Below are 25,301 nucleotides of genomic sequence, written 5' to 3' on the forward strand. Positions count from 1 at the left end.
CAACTGAGTACAGCCTCAACTTTCGCTGGATCCACGGACACACCTTCCTTGGAGATGACATGTCCCAAAAACATGATCTCCTCGAGCCAAAACTCGCACTTAGAGTACTTAGCGAACAACCGCTCCTTTCGCAAGGTTTCGAGAATAACTCTCAAGTGCTCACGATGTTGCTCCCAGCTATCTGAATACACCAAGATGTCGTCGATGAACACGATCACGAAGGTGTCCAAAAAGGGTTTGAACACCCTATTCATGAGATCCATGAACGCTGCAGGAGCGTTAGTGAGTCCAAAGGGCATAACCGTAAATTCGTAATGCCCATACCTGGTCCGGAAGGCCGTCTTGGAGATATCATCTCCCTTAATTCTGAGTTGATGGTACCCAGATCTAAGGTCGATCTTTGAGAAGATCCTGGCCCTCTGCAACTGATCGAACAGATCCTCGATGCGCGGCAACGGGTACTTATTCTTTATTGTCGCCTGGTTAAGCATCCGATAATCGATGCACAACCGCAATGATCCGTCCTTCTTTTTCACGAACAAGACGGGAGCTCCCCAGGGCGAGACACTGGGGCGAATGAATCCCTGATCCATCAACTCCTGCAACTGCTTCTTGAGCTCTGCGAGCTCGGCTGGCGCCATCCGATATGGAGCCTTAGAAATTGGCGCAGTACCCGGCAGCAACTCGATGCTGAACTGCACCTCGCGAGGTGGAGGAAGGCCTGGCAGTTCCTCCGGGAAGACGTCTGGGAAATCTCGAACAATCTCCAAGTCTCCCATCGGGACTTGCGTCGGCCCGGACTGGATGACACTGACCAAAAAGGCAGTGCATCCCTTCCTCAGGTAGCTCTGCGCCTTCAACGACGAAATCAACTTGCTCGCCCGAACGGGTTTCAGGATCTTGAATTCCATCTTGGGCATTCCTGGTGGAGATAAAACAATCCTACTATCTCGGCAGAAAATCTTGGCATGATACTTGTGCAGCCAATCCATGCCTAGGATGACGTCAAATTCTGTCATCACTAGCAGGATAGCACAAGCCGGTAAATGCCGATCTGCTAAGACTACGTCCAACTCTGGTACGTAGGCCGCACAAATGGTATTTTTCCCAATCGGGTTATACACTTCAAGAATATTATGCAAGGGTTTTACAGGTATGTGCAAACACTCGGCAAAATTTACCGAAATAAAAGAGTGTGTGGCACCACAATCAAAAAGCACAAAGGCCGCTTGGTTAGCGACAAAAAGGGTACCTTGCACTAGGTCGCCCTTGGTCAACTGCTCAGCCTTGGCTGAGTAGACACGTCCCGGCGCCCTCTTTTGACCGCTCGTCTGTGGTGGTGGCGACTGATACTGCTGTTGCGGCAGTGGCGGCCGAGGGAGCAAAGGTGCTCCGTTGGTCTGCCTGGAATCATCAGCCGCCTTTTTGCGGCAATCACGGACGTAGTGGCCCATCTTGCCACAATACAGGCATCCGCCTGTGTCGAGCGGGCACGCCTGCCCAAAGTGAGATCGCTGGCATCTGGGGCATACGCTGCCAGCCTGCTGCCTGGCTGGAGGATTGCCCTGTGGCCGTTGACGCTTCGAAGGAGGATATCGTTTCCTTCCTCCTTCGCTCTTTACAGGAAGGAACGGTCGTTTGCCTGAGTCGCCGGAAGGTGTCTTCGGCTCACCACCCGTAGCGGGTGGCCTCCTGCCCTGAGCACTCTTAGTGCGCTCCCATGCTTCACTCAGAACGGTAGCGGCAGCAACTGCCGCAGAGAAGGTCGAGGGCATGCTCGTTAGGACCCGATGCATGAGTCCCTCCTTCAGCCCCCGAACAAACTTTCCTGCTCGCTCGCGATCATCCGCGAACAGGTTAGGGCAGTAGGGTTCCAAACTCTGGAATTTGGCGATGTAATCCGTCAAACTCGAATTGCCCTGGCAGAGCTCCAAGAACTCCACCTTCTTCTTCTCCCTTGCGTGAGGTGGGAAGTAGTTCTCCAAGAAAGCCTTCCTGAAAGCTTCCCAAGGAATGGGCGAAATTCCCGAAAACTGCACACCCCGCGCCATGTCCCACCAACTGCGGGCATTCCCCTTCAGCCTGAAGGTCCCGAAAAGCGTCTTCTTGTCATCGGGTACTGACAAGACCTCGTACACTCGTTCTACCTCCTTCACCCAGTTATCAGCCATATCTGGGTCGGGCTTGCCGTCGAAGGTCGGGGGGTCAAGCTTCAGAAATTTCTCATACGTCACTGCAGTATGCGGGATCGGCTCAAGAACGGGCGCTGGTTCCCTTTGGGAACGAATTTGGTCTCGCATAGCCGCTGCCAGGGAACCCAGGGAATCCATCACGAATCCCCGCTGATCTGACCATTCGTCAGCAGACCCTTCGTTCGAGTTCCTTGCCATCCTTGGAGTAAACAAGGAATACCCATAATTAGAAATTTTAGGAAACTCAAAACAAGCAAAAACATAAGTACTATTCATGTTTAACATGAGTAGTTTATGAAACCCCAACAATGCTGGTATACACACAAAACACGTCAAGCCACTTAACTTAACAATGCCTTGAGCACCTACTAAGCAAGAGGAAAAGTATACTCACAGTGCGATGCGGATGCCCAATGGTCAAGAATCCTTGCTTCCCTTAGCTCTGATACCAAGTTGTAACACCCCAAAATTTCAAGCTTGCAAACCTTTCGAAAAAAAAAAGACAAGAGACTAAAAAGGAATCTCTTCATCTCAGAGATGATTTACGAAATCAGCGGAAGACTATACTTTTATTAATTTCAGAAAGGCAAGCTGACAACTTTGAGCGCGTTAGCTAAAAGAACCAAAACGCACAACACATGCTACTTGCGGACACTTGGAAAAGCCACTTTCATTTAAGAAGTTCTCCAAATAGTACAAAATTAGGATCTCCCAAGGAAAATCCGTTACAAAACCCCAAACAACAGGACGCGAGCTAAGAGCAGGAAGAAGAACGTCTTGGAGCCATCTAGCCATCGCGCCATCGCCTGTGGTGTACCTAATCATCACCTGTACCCATAGAATGGGTTAGTTTCACGAAAAACTAGTAGGCGCACAAGAGAGACTACAAGGATCTGAATTATGTAATTTAATTCAGTAAGTTACACAGTTTAAAGCAAATATGCAGTTAAACATGTAAGCAATGCATGCAGATAACCAGTGCAAACGCGTAAGTAGTGCAAGCGAATACGTAGTGCAAGTGAATAAGTAGTGCAACGAATCAGTAGTGCAAGCAAGTCGGTGGTGCAAGCAAGTCAGTAGTGCAACGAATCAGTAGTGCAGCGAATCAGTAGTGCAACGAATCAGTAGTGCAGCGAATCAGTAGTGCAAGCGAGTCAGTAGTGCAACGAATCTCACGGCCCAGCAACCAAAGTGAACAGACTTTATGTTCCGATATTACTGGCCTGCGGGTACGCGCAGGCAAAACATAGAAACAACTGAGACTAGTTCGGGCGTCTATTATTCTATGTATTTTCAATAACCCGAATAGCTAGTTGAGTCCGCTCCAAAGGGGACGGCTTTAGCCGAGAGAGGATTCCTCAGAGGCTGAAAAGCAGTGCCACGGATGCATCCAACTTCTGCAGAAGTGTTAAGCTAACTATTGTAGCCCCTTTCCCCTAACTCCAATGACTGGGGAGGCCGGATCTTTGCCCGTGGGGTGGTTGTTAACAACCTGTCCATTGGAGTTTTTGTACCGATCTGTCCTCTCCCTTGACAGACAACCAGAAGCGAACGGGTGCGTTAGGGGTTGCTTAACTAACGACCCATTCTATGCTGTGGTCTTTAAACCACTCGAGCATCTTGCCTGTGAAGGCGAATGTGAGGCCATTTATGTGATTACAACAGTTTGCATTTAGCGTTATTCGAGGTCACACGACCGTCTCATCCGATCATCGCAGTACTAGACGTGTCGTGCACGACTATAAGTACTCTACGATAAAGGGGGTATAGCTCTTCAATAGAAGCCTCAACAGGAGTGTTTCACAAAGATGTAAAGTTTATCAACTTTACTCTATCTTTTGAAACAGCAGTACCTTGTGCCAACATGATGCATGTGATTATCTCGAATCACATCCGCTATCGGGGTATCTACATGTCTCGCATGACTCGATACCGGCCTCGATAGACGAGATACGGGTTTCTCAACAGAACACCCGCTAAGAAGTTCGCTCGCTCCCGACTAAACTCTTGTCGCAAGAGGGAGAGTGGTAAATGCTCCTTGCATCCTCCACGAGGATGCCCTTAAGGCATCCGCAAAGAGCAAGAACCTGCACGTCATCTGCAACAGCCAGACAATACCAACACGTATGCAAAAGCAAGAGGCTAGGCGCAGAGCGCGACGGCAAGGTAAAGGGCAAGGATTTGCGAAACCGCATCCTTGAGTGAAGTGGATACTCGTATAAATATATACATATATATATATATATATATATATATATATATATATATATATATTCAATGGTCGCTTTTAGTTCAATTGAACTTAATTCAAATATCCAAGTCTTCCGTGCAATTTTCCCCTACCTTGGAGGGTTACGAGCTTGCTGACGTCTGCGGACGTACACGATTGACGGCTCGGGTCGCGGAGCGCGAGTGGGATCCGTCGTAGCTGCAAATATGCGATATTAACAAGCAAACTCTGACAAAAGCAAAAGCAAGGCAAAGACTCGACTTTTCCGATACATAGGGTTGGGGCCAACCGTCCCAATTGACTCGAAAAGAAGATGGGGCAGGATCAAAAGACTCTAGCTGCCAAAAGAGGGGTGTAGTCAAATGCGAACAGATGACTCACGCTACTAGGAATTCCTCGTTGGAGACCAACAATTGTAATGATCTGTCCCCATCACGATATAGCTTCCAAAGATTCCCCGGGCTTGTCGGCCAAGGGTATCGGCTTGCGCACAAAGGGCAGGGGGCCATCGGCCCCTGCTGGCAACAAAAAGGCAGGGGCCATCGGCCCCTGCTGGCATAACAAAAGGCAAGGGCCATCGGCCCCTGCTGGCATAATAAAAAGGCAGGGGCCGATGGCCCCTGCTGACAAACTAAAAAGGCAGGGGCCATGGGCCCCTGCTGGCACAAACAAAAGGCAGGGGCCGATGGCCCCTGCTGGCATAACAAAAGGCAAGGGCCATCGGCCCCTGCTGGCATAATAAAAAGGCAGGGGCCGATGGCCCCTGCTGGTACAATAAAAAGGGGCAAGGAGGAGGGGCTCGGCCCCTCCCCTGCCGTAACAAAAAAAACAGGGAGGAGGGGCTCGGCCCCTCCCCTACCGAAACGGAGAGCAGGGAGGGGTGTCGTGCCCCTCCCCTGCTAAAAGGGGGCAAAGGGAGGGGGTTTGACCCCTCCCGTGGCCACACAGAGAAATGAGGGAGAGAGAGAGAAGAGACGGAGAGGGAAAAAAAGGGAGAAAGAAGAAGCGATGGCGTACCAGGGGGTTTTCGGAGGAACTCGCCGAAGAGGAGCTCGCCGGAAGGAAAAGGGGGGGGGTCGCCGATGTCGGTGGCGGCGGCTGTCGGGGGTCGCCGGCGTCGGTGACCGTGGACGAGCGAGAGAGGGAAACGGAGAGACAGAGAGCGAGTGGCGGTGAGGGGGGTTTCGTAACCCTCCTCCCGCCTGCCTCGCTGTCTTTTAATGACAGCGGGGGCGGTGGCCCGGGTCGGATCCGGATCCGGCCCAAACCAATTTTTTTTTTTTTTTTTTGATATTACATTGCATGCCCTAGTAAAAATTGTACCTCCTTGTAAAAGTTAGACAAAAGCCTTTACGTTAGTATATAGGCTGAGCACATGGAATTATAGCTGTATGGAGAGCATGTGTGCTTGAATTTGCCATGATCCTAAAGAGTCTCGAGTATATGGAATTCATATGCTTACCTTTAGTATACAGAAAAAGCTTGAGTGCACCAAATAGCAAACCGTTAAACGTGTTGGAGAATCTATACTTCCCTAGTAACGGTCTGTCAAAGTATCACTACGAGGATGACATAGGATTCCCATGCCTAAGCTTAATTCCCCCTTGCCAAGAAAGCCAAATTACCCTTTACCTCTTACTGCATTCATTCCTAGGGCTCTCTTGAGGGTTTTCCTATGGGAGAATCATAGGAGCTCATTTTGAACTTAAAGCTTGGAAAATCCTAGCTATCTTTTGTTATTTCTTCCGTTCCATTCAACCTAGACGGTTTGCTCTTCTTTCTTGGCCTTATCTAGTATTAAGGGTGTGGAAATGGTAAAGCCGGCCGCTTAGTCATCCCAAGGAGAAGAGGGACCATAGGTGCACCCTAAATTGAAAAAATCATTGGACTAACGGAAGATTGAGGGCTTCCCTCTAGTCTTTTCTTCCTCAGGAGGGGACGCTAATAAGAGAAGTTGGGCAGCCCCACAACTTTGTGAACGAGACAAGTTACATGGTGTAGTTCAATCGTTTTTCCTTTTTCCACCTTGAAAACACATTAGCAACTGCACAAAAATGACAAATTTGATAGAGTAGAGCGTTATGTCACTCTTTGACCTCTATGTATCTCTCTTTCAGCAGCCATGGTAGGGCCTAAACTCCTATCTGTCTCCCACTATCCTTGACTTTTGCTGCAATTTGAGGTGTGTTTCTTCATTTCCTGACTCTAGGATGGCTTATCTCATACTTGATTTTGACAGGTAGGCATGATCATAAAATTTTATGAAAGCATCTACGGTATCTAATCTAGTCATGGACCAAGATGATATCCAAAATTTTAAAATCTAAAAAAGGAGAAAAGTACATTAAATTTGAATTTACCATGTGTTTTCCATTTCTGATGACATTATCATCTTATTTTATGTTTATTTTCCATAGCCATTCCTGATTTTTTCTAAAGTTTTTCATGCTTTCAAATTTTATTAACGTTAATATTTGTTTTAGAGTTTTCAATGGTTCCTAATTTTTCAAGAAAGCCTTTTTCTCTTAATCTCCTGAGAATTGCAGTGCTAACATTATCTGGATGCTATTACCAGTGATTATGAGGTCTTAGGAAGCTCATTGTTTGTGATGTGCTAGAAACAAGTCAAACATAAATTTTCAAGATTCTGGTTTAAATATTCAATGTTGGCGATTTTTATTTAGCAACAGTTTATGTAAAACTTAAAAAAAAAATTTACTTGGATTCGGGTCGGATCCGGACCCGACCCGGACCCAGTGGAGGCATCGGCCCTCGTGTCTTTTAAAGACAACGAGGCAAAGGGGGGAGGTTCTCAAAACCCCCCTTTCCCCTCTGCTCTCTCGTCTCTCTCACCCCCGACCGCCTCTCCCACTCCTCGTTTCTGCTCGCCGACGAACCACCGCCACCGGCGACCCCCCAGGTACACCTCTTCTCCTCTTCTTTTAGTCTCTTTCTCCCTGCACCCTGGTAGGTAGGGGAGGGGCTCGAGCCCCTCCCTGCTTCTTGTTACGGCAGGGGAGGGGGTCGAGCCCTCCCTGCTCCTTGTTACGGCAGGGGAGGCGGTCGAGCCCCTCCCTGCTCCCTGTTACGGCAGGGGAGGGGGTCGAGCCCCTCCCTGCTCTTTGTTATGGCAGGGGAGGGTCGAGCCCCTCCCTGCTTCCTCTATTGGTCAGGGGAGGGGTCGAGCCCCCTCCCTGCACCCTTTTCTCTCTTTAGGCAGGGGCATCGCCCCTGCCTTCGTTGTTTTTCGACAAGCAAGGGCAAGGCCCCCTGACTCCCTCTTCTCTGGCGTCAGGTAGGGGCTTCACCCCCTGCCTCTTTGCGTATTCAGCAGGCAGGGGCGAAGCCCCTTGCCTCCCCCCTTGGTGGCTAATGGGTAGGGGCCTAGCTCCTGCCTCTTTGCCTTTCGACTGGAAGGGGGCAGAGCCTCCTTCCTCTCCCTCGGCATCAGGCAGGGGCTTCGCCCCCTGCCTGTTCGCATAATCGCCAGGCAGGGGACATGTCCCTGCCTCCTTGCATGCTTGACAGATAGGGGCGAAGCCCCCTGCCTCTCCTCTACTTTGTCAGGCGGGCGCAACCTTGCCTGCCCTCATTTTCTGAGGGCAAGGATGCAACCCCCTGCTTCCTCATATTTTGCTGACAGCAGGTCAGTAGGGCCTGCGAGCCCATGCCCCTGCTTCTTGCGCTAATAGCAGGTGCGAAAGGGCGCGATGCCCCTGCCTCTGCTTCCTTCACGTCAGATCAGCGGCAGTTCCCCTGATCTTTTATTTTTTTGTTTTGGCTTGCTAAGACTGTCGCTTTTGCAGCTCGTACGACGGATCCCGCTCGCGCTCCGTGACCCGAGCCATCAATCGTTTACACCCACAGGCGCCAGCAAGCTTGCAACTCCCCAAGGTAGGGGAAGATTGCATGGAGGACTTAGACAATTGAATTGAGTTCAATTAACTAAAAAGAACAATTAAATAAATATATATGCATATATATATTTATACGAGTACACATTTAACTCAAGGACGCGGTTTTGCGATCCTTGTCCTTTACTTTTTGTCATGTCTTTACTTTGCCGTCGCGCTTTGCGTCCAGGCTTTTGCTTTTGCAAATGTTTTGTTACTGTCTTGCCATTGTAGATGACGCTCAGGTTTTCGCTCATTGCATGTGTAAAACCCGTAATTTTTAAGGATTATTAATAAATAAAGAACTCATTTTTTTATCTCCAAATTAGAAATGTGTTTCTAGCTTTTGAATTTTATTTATTTATTTATTACATATTCATTTGTTCATTCAAGCCAATCAGGGTATAATTTGCATTTATAGAACTATTTTGGGCTATAAATAACTATATATATATATTATATTTAAATATATTTTTGATGGAGTTTGTAAATTATTGGAGTGTATTTGTGTGCTATTTGGCTCTTGGTAATGATTTATAGGGTAATTTGCTATTTTTGGTTAATTTTGTTATAATTGACATTTTTTGAGTTTTTGGCATTTGCGATCACACACGAAGGGTTCGTTGTATTGCTTGGGTAGCGGTCTTTGCGGACTTCAAAACTCCTCGGTCTTTTGAGTTTCGATTCATTGTTCTTCACATTATTAAGGTAAGATACCTTAACTGAACTTGTAGAGAGCATATTTAGGCACTAATTGTGTAAGCATGATGTCGTTGCACTGAATATTTAAATGAATTGCAAATATAAGTTATGCTCACACACTTCACTTAGTTATAGATATCTAGGACTCTTGTGATTGTAATTCGGAGATCATGCTTGTCATGATTGTAGTTAGCGAAATATGAAGTGTGTTTGCTGCAGGTACACCTGTGTGTGTGTTTGAATGCCCGTGCACTTATCAATGTATAATATATGCGCAATGTGTGCCATCATACTTTGGTTTGCGCATAGTATGTTGCTTTGTGTGTTTGTATGAATTTGATACATGATGCACATATAACTACTATGGATATGTATAAGTCGTGTTCGATGCATAATGTGAATGTTATATATATTGTCTTGTCATATGATAGACTCATTTGTTCTTGTATGGAAGAATGCATGCGAATGTTATAAATTGTTTTGAACTTGTATGTCTTGTTTGCTTGAGAAATATATGCGTATGATGTACGGTAGGATGGTCAATGAGATTTTGACCAACCCTTACATAATTATATCTAAGGTGATATATCAATTCATGTGGTAGAAAATGCATATGACTTTTATCGTGTGTGCAAATCTCGAACTACGTAGGAGTTATGTATGTTGAGGTTTAGTTGCTTCAGATTATGAAATGTGCATGTTCATGTATGCATGCATAAAACTCATATTTTGTTTACGCATGCTTTGAGGTTCAATTTACGAAGTGCAATGTTCTTTGTGGCGATGATATGATGCGTAGGATAATATGCTTCTGTATGATATGATTTAAATGCCATATGAAATGAAATTATGAATGCATGTAATAAATGTTTAAGAACTTTAAGTTCAATAGTGAACTTTGGTTCATGAAGCCTTATTAGTTAAATGTGTGATTTTATAATTTTAATGTCATATGAAGTGATGTATGATGTGATGCTTTGATTGTATACATGCTTATGCCCGTATTGATGGCTATCGACCCTAAGAGTGGTCAATTGTATTGATGCATGTATCACAATAGTTTTCACTGGATATGGTACCCGTTGAGGAACTGTTCCCAAAGGATTATCTGTGAGGGTGTGCATGACCAGATCAGGTAATCCGGTTAGAGCGGTAAGTCTCTGTGAGAAAGTTCATTGTCCAAGAGCGGGTAGCCCGCGAAGACGGTATATTCTTGTAAGGAAGTGCATTGTCCAAGACCAGGCAGACCATCTGTCTAGAGCGGTAACTCCTTATAAGGTTGTACATTTCCCAGACAAGGTGATCCGGTGTGGATTTTGTAAATCTTTATTATGAATAAATGAAATGTTATGATTAATTGTGATGATCTTCTGAGTTGATTGAGATAGCCAGTTATGAATCTATGGATTTGGCTTTTCTATTATAGCATGATTATATATTGAACTCAAATATGATAATCAGATCCTTATTGATTTTAGATCTTGATATGAGGTTATGATTCTGACGCTTATGTTAGCGTATAGGTGAATGACACATCACACCTACAAATGATTAGTTTTGACTTATTAGGTGAATGCCACATCACGCCTACATAGTTTCATTGCAAATGATTGCATTATGATTGTCTGAGTAAATATATCACACCTATGTATCATGATTGATGTGTATCATGAATATCTAACTAAATTACTTATAAGGTATGTGCGTGTGTTTCACGTTGGAATGGTCAAATGTGATTTGACTTATTGTTTATAAGAATTATGAATGCATATGAAAATGATGTAATGATCTGAATGTCTTAGATGCATATATATATATATATGCGATGACTTGTATGACTTGAATGCATATAGATTATGCTTTATTACGTGAGTTAAGGTTGAATAAAATATTAAGTGGTGAAATGCTTTTAAATGCTTTATGTTCGAATGCTTGAAATGAATGACTCATAGGACGTTGTTCCCTTGTCTATCACTTGACGATGGATGAATAATATATCTTTACCTTTAAATGCTTGATATGTTTTCTTTAAGTTTGAGTTTGGGTTGCTTTACCAGACTTTAGCGAGTCTAACCTCGTTTTATGGGGGACAGGTAATGCAGGTAAAGTATGATGAGTAGTTGGAGCGAAGGGCTGGTTGAGCTGCATCCTCGAGGGTCCACTCTTACCTTGCGATCTTGGTATTCATGATCTTTTCGTTTTAAGTACTTGATCATGTAGAGACTGAAGTATTTTTTCATACTCTGATTTGAAATGAAATTAAAACTCTTCATATTTCAGTCTTATATTGTACGTGGTTTGAAATGTGTATATCCCGTACATTTTGATTTGATTGTTATCTTTAGTATAACCGCGCCCAAAGTCTTAACCATTTTTAAAAATCGTTTTCGCATTATAAGATCTGATTTACTTCTACTTATCAAAAAAAAATTGGTCTCGAAATTTCAATATTTGAACTATAATTAAGGTTAAATTTTTTGGGGCGTTACATATCTGATGTATTTTGACCAATGAATGCAATAGAAATTTAGCGGATGAAATTCTTTTAAGGAGGGTAAGATCGTAAAACTTAAAAAAAAAAATTAACTTGGATTCGGGTCAGATCTGGACCCAGTGGAGGCACCGCCTCTCGTGTCTTTTAAAGACAACGAGGCAAAGGGGGGGAGGTTCTTGAAACCCCCCTTTCCCCTCTAGTCTCTCGTCTCTCTCTCCCCCGACCGCCTCTCCCACTCTCCTCGTTTCTGCTCGTCGACGAACCACTGCCACCGGCGACCCCCAGGTACGCCTCTTCTTCCCTCTTCTTCTCCTTTTCTTTCTGTCTCTTTCTCCCTGCACCCTAGTGGGTAGGGAAGGGGGTTGAGCCCCTCCCTGCTTCTTGTTACGGCAGGGGAGGGGGTCGAGCCCTCCTTGCTCCCTGTTACGCCAGGGGAGGGGGTCGAGCTCCTCCCTGCTCTCTTTTACGGCAGGGGAGGGGACCGAGCCCCTCCCTGCTCTCTTTTACGGCAGGGGAGGGGACCGAGCCCCTCCCTGCTCTCTGTTACGATAGGGGAGGGGGTCAAGCCCCTCCCTGCTTCTTGTTACGACAGGAGAGGGGGCCGAGCCCTCCCTGCTCCCTGTTACGGTAGGGGAGGGGGTCGAGCCCCTCCCTACTCTTTGTTACGGCAGGGGAGGGTTGAGCCCCTCCTTGCTTCCTCTATTGGTCAGGGGAGGGGTCCAACCCCCTCCCTACGCCCTTTTCTCTCTTTAGGCAAGGGCATCGCCCCTGCCTCCGCTGTTTTTCGACAGGCAGGAGCAAGACCCCCTGCCTCCTTCTTCTCTGGCGTCAGGCAGGGGCTTCGCTTCCTGCCTCTTTGCGTATTCGGCAGGCAGGGGCGAAGCCCCTTGCCTCTCCCCTTGGTGGCTAATGGGCAGGGGCCTAGCCCCTGCCTCTTTGCCTTTCGGCTGGAAGGGGCAGAGCCTCCTTCCTCTCCCCTGGCATCAGGCAGGGGCTTCACCCCCTGCCTGTTCGCATAATCGCCAGGCAGGGGACAAGTCCCTGCCTCCTTGCATGCTTGATAGACAGGGGCGAAGCCCCCTGCCTCTCCTCTACTTTGTCAGGCAGGGGTGCAACCCTGCCTGCCCTCGTTTTTTGAGGGCACGGGTGCAACCCCTTGCCTTGTATTTTGCTGACAGCAGGTCAGCAGGTGCTCGCAGCCCCTGCTTCTGCTTCTTGTGCTGATAGCAAGTGCACAAGGGCACGATGCCCCTGCTTCTGCTTCCTTCACGTCAGGTCAACGACAGTGCCCTTGATATTCTATTTTTGGTGTTGGCTTGCTAAGACTGTCGCTTTTGCAGCTCGTACGACGGATCCTGCTCGCGCTCCGCGACCTGAGCCGTCAATCGTTTACACCCGCAGGCGCCAGCAAGCTTGCAACTCCCCAAGGTAGGGAAAGATTGCACGGAGGATTTGGACAATTGAATTGAGTTCAATTAACTAAAAAGGACAATTAAATAAATATATATGGATATATATATTTATACGAGTACGCATTTAACTTAAGGATGCGGTTTCGCGATCTTTGTCCTTTACTTTTTGTCATATCTTTACTTTGTCGTTGCGCTTTGCACCCAGGCTCTTGCTTTTGCAAATGTTTTGTTACTGCCTTGCCATTGCAGATGACGCTCAGGTTTTCGTTCATTGCATGAAGAGGCATTTACCACTCTCCCTGTTGCGACAAGAGTTGAGTCGGGAGCTAGCGATACATCCTCGTCTAAGGAGAGGGATCTCTAGCAGGGATCCTGGCTTTTCGAGTGAGCAGTTCTGCATAGAAGACTTGAGATTTTAGAGAGCTATGCAAAAGCATCAAAGACTGCCCAAATCGAAGCATTTGGAAGGATATGATTGGCTGGTGTTGTTCGTCTTTTCGACATATCTCGGGTAACCTTGAATTGGGGCTCGAGCGAACTTCTTAGCGAGGGTTCTGTTGAGAAACTCGTATCCCGTCTATCGCGGCTGGTATCGAGTCATGCGAGGCATATAGATACCCCGATAGCGGATGAGATTCTAGAAACTCGCATGCCAAATGTTGGCACAAGCTGCTGGCTATTTCAAAAGATAAAGAATGTCAAAAGTAAAGTTTGATTACATCTTTGTGAAACACTTCTGTTGAGGCTCCTATTGAAGAGCTATACCCCTTTCATCTTAAAGTACGTGTAGTCGTGCACTACACGTTAGTATCGGATGAGACGGTCGTGCGACCTCGAATAGTGCTAAATGACAATGTTGTAATCAAATAAAATGGTGATTGATCGCCTTCACAGGCTAGATGCTCGAGTGGTTGAAAGACCACAACATAGAATGGGTCGTTAGTTAAGCAACACCTAACGCACCCATTCGCTTCTTGTTGTCTGTCAAGGGAGAGGACAGAGCGGTACAAAACTCTAATGGACAGGTTGTTAACAACCACCCCACGGGCAAAGATCCGGCCTCCCTAGTCATTGGAGTTAGGGGAAGGGACTACTAGACATTATCCTAGGTGGTAGATCCCATGGATTTCTGCAGAAGTTGGATGCATCCGTTGCCAAGTACTTGCCTTTGAGGAATCCTCTCTCGGCTAAAGCCGTCCTCTTAGGAGCGGACTCAACTAGCTATTCGGGTTATTGAAAATACATAGAATAACAGACGCCCGAACTAGTCTCAGTTGTTTCTACGTTTTGCCTGCGCGTACCCGCATGCCAGTAATATCGAAATTCACACTGGTTGATGAGTCATGAGACTTGCTTATTGCGTAGTAGTTCACAACTTACGATTAAATGAATCGTCATGCTGCGTTTGACAGTTGTACTGCTTACTTGCTTTGAACTGCTTACTTGCTTGAATTGCTTACCTGTTAACTGCATATCTGCTTTAAACTGCTTAGCATGTTGAATTAAATGTACTTAATTCAGTTTCCTGTAGTCTCTCTTGTGGACCTACTAGTTTTTCGCGAAACTAACCCAATTTATGGGTATAGGTGATGATTAGGTACACCACGGGCGATGACAAGATGACTTCAAGATTTTCTCTTCCTGCTCTTAGCTCGCGTCCTGAACGTTTTTGGGGTTTTGTAACGGATTTTTCTTGGGATATCCGAATTTTGTACTATTTGAAAACTTCTTTTAATGAAAGTGACTTTTCCAAGTGTTTTGCAAGTAGCATGGATTGTGAGTTTTGATTCTTTTAGATAACGTGCCCAAAGTTGTCAGCTTGCCTTTCTAAATTCAACAAAAGAATTATCTTCTGCTGATTTCATAAACAAACTCTGAAAAGTAAGAGGTCTTTCTAGTCTTGCCTGTTTTTTGAAAGGTCAGTAAGTTTGAAATTTTGGAGCGTTACAGTTTATGGCAATATATCACATGTACAACTTCATTTACTTCTGAACTATATCCATTTATATATCATTGTAACAGAAAACTGACCATAAAAATGGTTGTAACCTATATCCTTAATCTGTCTGTGTCCTTATTGTTTTCCAACTTGCCAATTCGGTTTCGGTTGACATGCTTCATCAATTGTATAATGTATATCTTGTCATTAGAGAAAAATAAGAAATCCTAATTTACTTATGTGTTGGCCCATAACTTTTTTTTCCCTTTCCAGCATATAATTGGTGGATATTAATGGTCTGAATCTTTTAGAAATCATTAATTAAAATATTCTGATCATTGATGTTTTTCTTTTCATTCAAAGTGCTTTACAAGTTGCAATATGTCAAAAAAGGATATCTATGCCAGCTTGCAACTTTTGTTGGTTAAAGGTAGTCAGGCTCCAAAATATCCTGAAGCTCTACCATGTTGCATATGCAATTTCTCAGTTTTCAGTTTACATGTAATTTATGATTCTTGTAGGTGGCTGACTCACTTGAGAAAGGAACCGAACATGAAGATGAATACATGATCAGTGAGAAAGAACTTCTTGTTAATCGGTATTTGACTATCGTATAGTTTCACTGCGTCTTGTACCCTTTTCTTTTCCTGATGAAGAGAGAAATGCGCTTGATAGAATATATTTAAATTTTTTTAATGTGATCGAAGTTTGATATTATACTTTATTGAAGGTTTATTTCCATCCCAAAAGACATGGGTGCATTCAATTGTGGAGCTTTTGTTGCTGGCATTGTAAGGGTATGTTGATTCATGGCCAGAGAAAAGTTCTTATTTGCTAATCCTGAGTTGAGAATGGCTAAACATGAACTTGCTTTTACTGTAGGGTGTTTTGGATAGTGCTGGTTTTCCTGCTGCAGTTTCAGCTCACTTTGTACCAGTGGAAGGCCAACAACGACCACGGACCACTCTTTTGATAAAGTTTGCTGAAGAGGTAGGATTATGTGTTAAGATGCTCTGATTCTTGAATCAAGTTATGTCGTCCTAGGAAAAACTGACATGGGAAACATCAAATAATTATTTAGTCCCTTTCTTTGCTAAACCATTTGTGAACTAGCATGCATGGGTATTTCAAAATGGCCAGCACATCTATGTTGATTGATGCTGGATGCTTCTAGGTGCTGCTATATAATAAGTTGAATATTGTATGTTTATGTGAATACTGTTGAATAGTGTAATATGTGAAATTGTATCATATGTATTTCTAGTTTTGGTGCTACCCTTCTCAAGTGTATATAGGATTATTTATGAGCTATGTCAAATGGGTGTGGGTGTGGGTGTGGGTGCGGGTACGGGTGCGGAGCAATTTCAAAAATTTTGGACATGGGGACACGGCTATATATATATATATAATAAGCCTCTGCCCCCTGCCGGAAAACCAAATTGAGGCAGGGGGGCGGAGCCCCCTACCGAAAAAGAAACTGAGGCAGGGGCCTCCGCCCCCTGCCGGAGAAAGAGGAAGAAGAACGGAAGAGGGAGGAGGGATATACCTGAGCGGATCGGTGGCCGGTGTCGCTAGCAGCTACGGTCGCCGGCGAGCCTGAAGGAGACGAGGAGCGAGGTACGGGTGGGGGAGAGGGAGCGATCAGCGGGGAGGGGTTTGCCGTCTGCCTCTCCCCCTACGTAGCCTCTTAAGGGTCGGGCCTCGACCCCGATACTGTCTTGGATCCGGGTCAGATCCGGACCCGATCCGAGTCCAAATTAATTTTAATAAATGAACAAAAATAGACTCGGTCAAAGTTGATCGAGTCCAAAATATGGATGGACTCGGCCCTGGTGCGTTGATCGAGTCCGACACTTAGTTGACCGTGTCTGCCCTGTGTCCGAAGCCGCACCCGTGTCGGGGAGTGTCGACATGGGTGCGTCGACCTTTTAGCCAAGTCCGTGTGACTTAGTTTATGAGGGGCACTTTTGTACTTTTTCAAGATGCTAGAGAGTCTTTCATTTTGGTCTTTTAGTGTATCCAACGGGATCGACCCCTATATGTTGTATTGCTTCTTTCTTTTCAAGCTAATGAAATTTCTCTCAAGAAGTTCCTCCATTGTTTTCTCCCTTGTGCTTCTTTCTTGATTTCAATATGGTATCAGAGCCATATTGGATCTGAGAGGAGTTGTTTGAAGGTGGAGGAAAGCATGAAGTCACTTCACTCTTGCTTCCTTGTCAGTGCACGTATCTCAAGGAGCTGACATCAGCATCATCCCTGTGGCTAGTCCGATCTTCGTGATTTGAGGCAGGATTCTTGTAGAGCCTGATTTTAGAAGCCCAAAGAATAAAAAATCACTTCGATCAGAGCGGTAACTGAGTTTTTCAGGATATCGAGTTCTTTAGTGTCCAGATATGCAAAATTTGTTCAATCTGTTGCTATCAGTGATTTTTGTTTGCCCTAAATCAGTATATTGGGGTCGTTTTTGAGTAAGAAGGCTGTTGATAGCACTCTTGTTGAGAGTTTTGCTGTTTTGATTAAGTTTTTAAGAATCTTTTGGAGTATATCAGGAAGCGGTAACTGAGTTTTGATATTGGAATCAAGTTTGGGTTGTGAAAATGCTTTGATGATGCTGTGCTTTGTATTCTAAGGCATGTTTCTTATTATTGTTGGTGTTCTTCATATGGGCTGAGCACATACATGTGTTGGTAGTATTGACAGCATCTTTGTTCTTTGAGTTGTGTGTGCATCTTGTTTGGTGCATATTTTTCAGGCATTTGAGGTGTTTTTATTGATGTTCTTCATATAGGCTGAGCACATATGTCTGCTGGTGTGAGTTGGTAGTATCAATGGTATCTTTGTTCTTTGATTGGCTGTCTTAGTTGGCAAACTTGTGACTCAGATTCGGATCGCCTGACCCTTGACTTGCGAGTCGGCGGGTCAACTCGGTAACTCGGATGCGTTAGGACTATGCATTTTCTGGTGTTATGATATGGAAAAAATCAAACTCCATACTGTATAATCACTAAATTTAGCACATGACATCAATGACTAAGCTATATAAGTACACAATTATACAAAATTGTTAATATTTATGATTTAAAAGCATAAGATTCTTTATCCTTTTATGAGCATTACACATTGAAACCACAAAATACACGACAAAAAACACATAAGAGGCATGTGGATCAGTGGTCCTGAATCAGTGACCCAGTGATCCGACACTCGGGCGATTTCCTAGTCGACTTGTCGGTTTTGCCAACTATGCTGTTTTTGCATCTTTTTTGGTGCATATTTTGTTAAAATATATGTAATTCATATATATATATATATATATATATATATATATATATATATATATATATAATACCCGATAGGGGTATTTCTGTCATTTCACAAGTACCCAATAGGGGTACTTGTTTTTCTTTGTTTATTTTTCTCTTTATTTTTGTAAAATGTATTTTTTATTTTTTTGTTTTTTGCTCACTCAAAAGGGGCCCCACCATGTAGTCGATGGGGCCTCCAACGGTCACATTAGTGACCGTTGGGGGCTCCCAACGACTACATGGGGAGCCCCCTAGGTGGCTCTCCTTTTAAGGCCTCTTGGCCCTCTCCCTCTCCTCCTCTTGTGTATAAATAGGGGTGCTCCCCTCTTGTATTTTTCACTCTTGAGAGCTCTCTCTCTTTCAATAAGAGGTATTTATATTTTTATGTTGTGTTGTCTCTTATGGGTTTGGGTATTAGCCCCTCTTTGTTTGTTCATTAGTAGATGTTGTAAGTGCTTAGTGCACTCTTTGCTTTTCCGCATATTTCATTACATGGTATTAGAGCCTTGTGTATGCTCTTCATTTTAATATAGCTAGTGGTGTAGCTATATTTGTTTTTTGTTTCTCTCTCCTTGATATTCTCTTGTAAGTGGTTGTTATGGAAGGAGAACAAAAGATTGATCTCTCCTTCAAGCTCAATGGTTCCAACTACATGATGTGGGCCGCCGCCATGAAAAACAACCTCAAAGGGAAAAAGCTTTGGGGATACGTTATGGGCACCATTCCGGAACCACAACTCCAACTAACTAAGATGGAAGGCGATCAAGAAAAGGCTCTTGAAGGAGATGCCCGCATAAAGGCCATTGAAGATCACCAATCTAAAATAGAAGATTGGGAGAGTAAGCATGCCAAGATTCTTGCTTGGTTCATGAATAATGTGGAGCTCAAGATTTGCGCCAACATTGCCAAATTTAGAATGGCAAATGAAGCATGGTTCTTCATGAAAGGTATGTTTACACAAAAAGACCTTGCTCGTCAATTCTTCCTTCAAGAAAAAATCCGGACTATCAAGCAAGGAGAAATGAGTGTTAGGGATTACTTTAGCACTCTTGGCCCTCTATGGGATGAGCTATCCTTACTAGAACCAAAATGGGTTTCTAGTATAGATGTGGAATTAAGGAGAGAACAAATGGAAAAAGAACACTTTTTCCAATTTTTACATGGGCTTAGGCCCGAATATGAACAAGTTAGATCCTCCCTCCTACATAGATCAAAGCCTCTTCCCTTGGAAGATGCCATAGCCGAAATATGCCAAGAAGAAACCCGTCTTGGCATGATTAAAGGAGGAAATGATGTCTTGGCCGTATCCAAACCCGACAACCATATGAAAACCTACAAACCTCCACATTTTGGAAGACAAAATAACTATAATGGCAACTATAGAAAAGCCATTTGCCATCATTGTCAAGAACCGGGTCATATAAGACCTAATTGCCCTAAGTTGAATGAAGCACCAAAAAATAAAGTTGCTTCCGTTGAAGAAGCTACTCAAAAGAAAGAGGAAGCAATCAAAGGAACGGACTCTTTTTCTCTTGCTCAACTATCGGAGGCACTACAAACTCTACTCAAGATTCCATCAACTTCGGGTGCCGCCGTAGCTTCCTCCTCTCCTCCAGGTATGTCGTCTTGGATCCTTGACTCTGGAGCTTCTTTTCATATGACCCCTCTTGAAAATGAGCTTTCCGATTTATGTAATAATTTTAAAAACTCCTATGTTTCAACTGCCGATGGTACATCTTTACAAGTTAAAAGTCTTGGAATCTTAAACTTTTCAAAAGACTTCTTTGTGCCAAACGTGAGAGTTGTACCTCAACTTAATTTAAATCTCCTCTCTGTTGCTCAAATATGCGATCATGGATGTAAAATCTCCTTCTCAACTAAGGATTGCTCTATACAGGATCTCCGGTCTGGGAAGCTGATTGGGCAAGGCCATAGAAGGGGAGATCTCTATTACATGAGCAACTTGAAACTCCCCATTAACTCTTTTTGTAACCATGTCCAAGATAAAAATATTGATATTTGGCATCAAAGACTTGGACATCCAAGTTTCTCAAAAATGTACTCCTTTCCATTTGGAAAGAAATTTTGTAATGAGAAACATTTTGTTTGCAAGAATTGTATTTTTGGCAAAATGAAATCTACTCCTTTTCCAAACCGGACTTTTGTATCCAAAAGACCTTTTGAGTTAGTCCATTCGGACGTTTGGGGTCCTTCCCCCGTCATGTCTAAAGGAGGGTACTCCTATTATGTCACTTTCATCGATGACTATACTAGGTATGTATGGATCTACTTTCTCAATTTAAAATCCGAAGTCTTTGAGTTTTTTAAAAAATTTCATATGATAGTTAAAAATCAATTTTCAAGTAATATCTCTACTCTTAGATCCGATTCGGGTGGAGAATATTTATCAAATGAATTTCAAAACTATTTAGAAGTAAATGGGATTTGTCATCAAAGATCGTGTCCTAGGACTCCTCAACAAAACGGCTTGGCCGAAAGAAAGCATAGACATATCATGGAAACTACTAGGACACTCCTTATTTCCAAAGAAATTCCAAAGAATTTTTGGGCCGAAGCGGCCTTAACCTCAACTTATTTAATAAATAGAATGATATCTTCATCCTTACAAAATACATCTCCATACGAAAAACTATTTGAAAGAACACCTGACTTCAATAGATTAAGAGTTTTTGGATGTAAATGTTTTGTCCTTACTCATAAACGGGACAAATTATCTCCTAAAGCTATTGAATGCGTTTTCTTGGGTTATGGAGAAAATCAAAAGGGTTTTAAATGTTTTGACTTGAAAAATAACAAACTCTATGTATCCAAAGATGTAACCTTTTTGGAAAATGAAAATGGTTTTGAGAAAACTAAAGATATTGACGAAAGTGAATATACTTTTTTATTTGATCTTCTATCTCAAGAAGATGAGACTCCTCAAGAAGAGGAAATCTCTAATGAGTCTTTGAATGACCTAGAGGAAATCCCTCTTGATAATGCTGTAGATGAGAATAATAGACCAATCCAAACATATGTTAGGCGTGGTCAACAAACTCAGATAAGTGCCTTAGAAAAATACTCTCAAGGATCCGACATTGAAGAAACATCTTTAATGAGATCCAGTCGGATCTCCAATCCTCCAAATAGGTTTGTTTCCTATGAGTCCCTAACTCCTAGATATAGAGCATGTCTAATTGCATTACATTCATTTCATGAACCTTCACACTATAATGAGGCCAAAAATATTCCCCAATGGGTTGAAGCCATGAACTTAGAGCTTAGTGCCCTTGAAAAAGCAAAAACTTGGGAAATAACTTCGTTACCCACTGGAAAGAAATCAATAGGATGTAGATGGGTCTTCAAAATTAAAACCAAGAGTGATGGTTCATTAGAACGTTATAAAGCACGATTAGTAGCTAAAGGATATGCTCAGGAATATGGTATAGATTATGAAGAAACCTTCGCACCTGTTGCTAGAATGACTAGTGTTAGGACTCTTATTGCTATTGCGTCTGTAAAGAAATGACCTATCTATCAACTTGATGTTAAGAATGCATTTCTAAATGGCGAATTAAATGAAGAAGTTTACATGGATCCCCCACCAGGAGTATGTATTGGTAAAAATAAAATTCTTAAACTTAACAAGGCATTATATGGTTTAAAACAAGCTCCAAAGGCTTGGCATGATAGATTTAGTAATGTAATGACAAGTTTAAATTTTCGTTCATGTTATACTGGCACTGCTTTGTTTGTGAAAAGTGCAGGGCCTTCTGTAGTTATTTTACTACTTTATGTTGATGATATGATCATCACAGGAAGTGATGAGCAAGGCATTAATGATATTAAAAAGGTTTTGAAAGAAAATTTTGATATGTTTGACCTTGGTTTCTTAAGATATTTTTTAGGAATTGAAGTGGCGTACTCTCCTCGAGGGTACATTCTCTCTCAGATGAAACTTGCTGCTGACATCTGTTCCAAATCGGGTATCTCCGATGACAAGAAGACAGAAACCCCAGAAGTCATCAATGCAAAATTAAGGTTGGAAGATGGAACACCTCTCGAGGATCCTACTCCCTACCGGCAACTTGTTGGGTCTCTAACCTATCTATCCATCACACGGCCAGACATTGCTCATGCTGTCCACTCTGTCAGTCAGTTTCAACATGCACCTACAACCGTGCACATGAGTGCAGTCTTAAGGATTGTCAGATATATCAAAAATACCATAACTAAGGGAGTTTTTCTTTCTTCTGCCTCGTCATTTGATTTAATTGCTTATACCGATGCAGATTGGGGAGGAAATCCCAATGACCATGTCTCAACTACCAGTTTTTGTGTTTTCTTAGGTGACTATGATTTCGTGGAGATGCAAGAAGCAACACAAAGTATCATTGTCCTCGACGGAAGCAGAATATCGTGCTATGGCCACTACAACCATGGAACTTGTGTGGCTAAGAAGCCTCCTCAGTGATATGGGCATTGTCATCTCTACTCCTTCGAAGATGTGTTGTGACAACAAAAGCGCAATCTATATTGCAAGCAATCACACCTTCCATGAGCGTACTAAACATATTGAGATGGACTGCCATTACGTTCGGGATGAATATCTAAGAGGAACTATAGCACTACCTTACGTCACATCAGAGTACCAGTTGGCGGACTTCTTCACTAAGGCTCTTGCGGCTCCTCGGTTTTTGTTTCTCCTTAACAAGCTTTCGGTTATATCCCCGTAAAGCTTGAGGGAGGGTATTAAAATATATGTAATTCATATATATATATATAATACCCGATAGGGGTATTTCTGTCATTTCACAAGTACCCAATAGGGGTACTTGTTTTTCTTTGTTTATTTTTCTCTTTATTTTTTGTAAAATGTATTTTTTATTTTTTTGTTTTTTGCTCACTCAAAAGGGGCCCCACCATGTAGTCGATGGGGCCTCCAACGGTCACATTAGTGACCGTTGGGGGCTCCCAACGACTACATGGGGAGCCCCCTAGGTGGCTCTCCTTTTAAGGCCTCTTGGCCCTCTCCCTCTCCTCCTCTTGTGTATAAATAGGGGTGCTCCCCTCTTGTATTTTTCACTCTTGAGAGCTCTCTCTCTTTCAATAAGAGGCATTTATATTTTTATGTTGTGTTGTCTCTTGTGGGTTTGGGTATTAGCCCCTCTTTGTTTGTTCATTAGTAGATGTTGTAAGTGCTTAGTGCACTCTTTGCTTTTCCGCATATTTCATTACATATTTTTGTGGTTGTTGGTGTAGTTTTCATCTTGTGCAGGTTTGTTTTATTGTGTAGTTGGGAGTTTGGAGAGTATGGAGGAGGTCATTCAGATCATTCTCGTAAAATTCGACAGGACTAATTTCTTATATTGGACGGAATTCATGAGGACCGTGATCAGGGGATTCAGATAATATTGGTCATCTAGATGGTGTCAAATCTAAGCCCAAGAAAGGAGACACCAACTATGATATTATCGTGTTTATTTATCTGTTTGTATTTGTATTGTTTAATGAGGGTATATTGGTCTTTAAAGTTAAAACCCCCTTATGTGAGGGTATCATTGTAATTTCTCTCGTGTTTTAATATAAAAGAGATGTCCCAGCCCTAATCCTCTCTGGACGTCCTTTCATCTCCTTCTCCTCTATTGGTGTCTTCCTATTGCACGAACTCTGAGGCACACCTTCACATTGTATTAGAGCCCGGCGAAAGGTAAGTTCCATTGAGATCCTTGGCTGCTAATCCATCTTCTCTCTATATTTCTTTCTTGTTTCCATCTCTTTTCAATCTATTCTCTCTTTCTTCTTCTTGTGCTAGTTTCGTATCTTTTCGCTTTTCTAAAACCCTAGTTTATTTCCTTTCTTTAAGGTCTTTTTATTTCTTTCACATCTCTTTATCTTCAAAAACTTATATAGATCTATCTGTCTCATCTCTTCTTTCACTGTTATTAGATCTGATCTGAATAGATCCATTCAGAGCCTTTGTGAAGTCATGCAAAAAAAATATCGTGTAAAAAATAATTTCAAGAATCTAATTACTCGACCCTATTCAGCCTGACATGATACTTAGATTTGCAGATCACATATGATATTAAAAAAAAGGAGAGGTCGAACTTGCTGACATCAGCAGATCAGGCTCACACAACCCTGAACCAGATTTAGGTTTGATTTCAGTATTCCTTTTAGTGATTCCCCTTATGTTCTTTTTTCCTTCTTTCTCCGAGTATGGGTTCCAGTTCCTCCCTGATTTCCTCTTCATTTCTTACTCAATTTGTTTTCAAAAAACTCGACTCTTCCAACTTTGTGACCTGGAAGAAAAAAATAGTTCCTTTCATCAACAGTTATGATATTATGGGACATCTCAAGACAGATCGGTCCAAGTGCCTTTGGAGACCGTGCAAAAACAGGTTGTCGCAGGAGAAAGGAAAGATGGGAGCACAACTACCACTATGACAGGTAAATCTATAATTTACCTCCTGGAAAAAGAATGATCGGATGGTCATCACATTTAACACTGCCACGCTTTCCAGAGAGGCCCTGTTGCACATTCCTATGGGAGTGTTGGCCCAAGACGTGTGGCAGATTCTTTATAGGTGGTTCGAACAGAGCTCCACTCCAAAAATTTATCATCTAAAGGACAAATTCACGGAAGTCAAGCGGGGTAATTCCACTGTGATGGATTACCTCAATCAGGTGAGACAGATAACCAACCAGCTGGTTGTGATAGGCTCTCCTCTATCTGACGAAGACATCTGCATGAAAACCATTAGAGGACTCGGTTGCAAATACAATATGTTTTGTACCATGTATGCTGGGAGGAGTCCGTGCCCACATTTCGATGAGCTAGTCACTATGCTATTTGTGCATGAGGCGATATTTAACATTGCAGCGCCCAGTCAAAGGAATCAAGAAAATCATGAAGTTCTCATGACTGTAAACTCCTAGAATTTTTCCCAGGGCAGGTCTTAATATAAGGGGCGTGAAAGGTTTAATTCAGGAGGGTGAAGAGTAGGGCTATTGCCAACTCTTACCGGCGGTAGAGGGGTTGGTGTTCAATGTCAGATATGTGAGAAGAGGGGGCACACGAGCTTGGTTGTCAAAGGCAGCGCCTAGGCGGCTTAGGCGACCTAGGCGCAG

At 43.3% G+C, this 25,301-nt stretch overlaps 1 protein-coding gene across 3 annotated transcripts in view; it reads left to right on the forward strand.

Moving 5' to 3' along the window:
* LOC149831277 (uncharacterized) overlaps window positions 1–25,301 on the forward strand; it is a 62,580-nt gene that overhangs the window by 13,000 nt on the left and 24,279 nt on the right. For all 3 annotated transcript variants that reach the window (XM_090013792.1, XM_090013791.1, XM_090013790.1), the window contains 3 exons: window positions 15,384–15,460; window positions 15,593–15,659; window positions 15,745–15,852. In XM_090013792.1, the coding sequence (XP_089869918.1) occupies window positions 15,384–15,460; window positions 15,593–15,659; window positions 15,745–15,852 (252 nt within the window). The remainder of the gene's footprint in view (window positions 1–15,383; window positions 15,461–15,592; window positions 15,660–15,744; window positions 15,853–25,301) is intronic.

This window comes from Nuphar pumila, chromosome 7 (assembly GCF_984573655.1).
Source record: "Nuphar pumila chromosome 7, dmNupPumi1.hap1.1, whole genome shotgun sequence".
Lineage (NCBI taxonomy): Eukaryota > Viridiplantae > Streptophyta > Magnoliopsida > Nymphaeales > Nymphaeaceae > Nuphar > Nuphar pumila.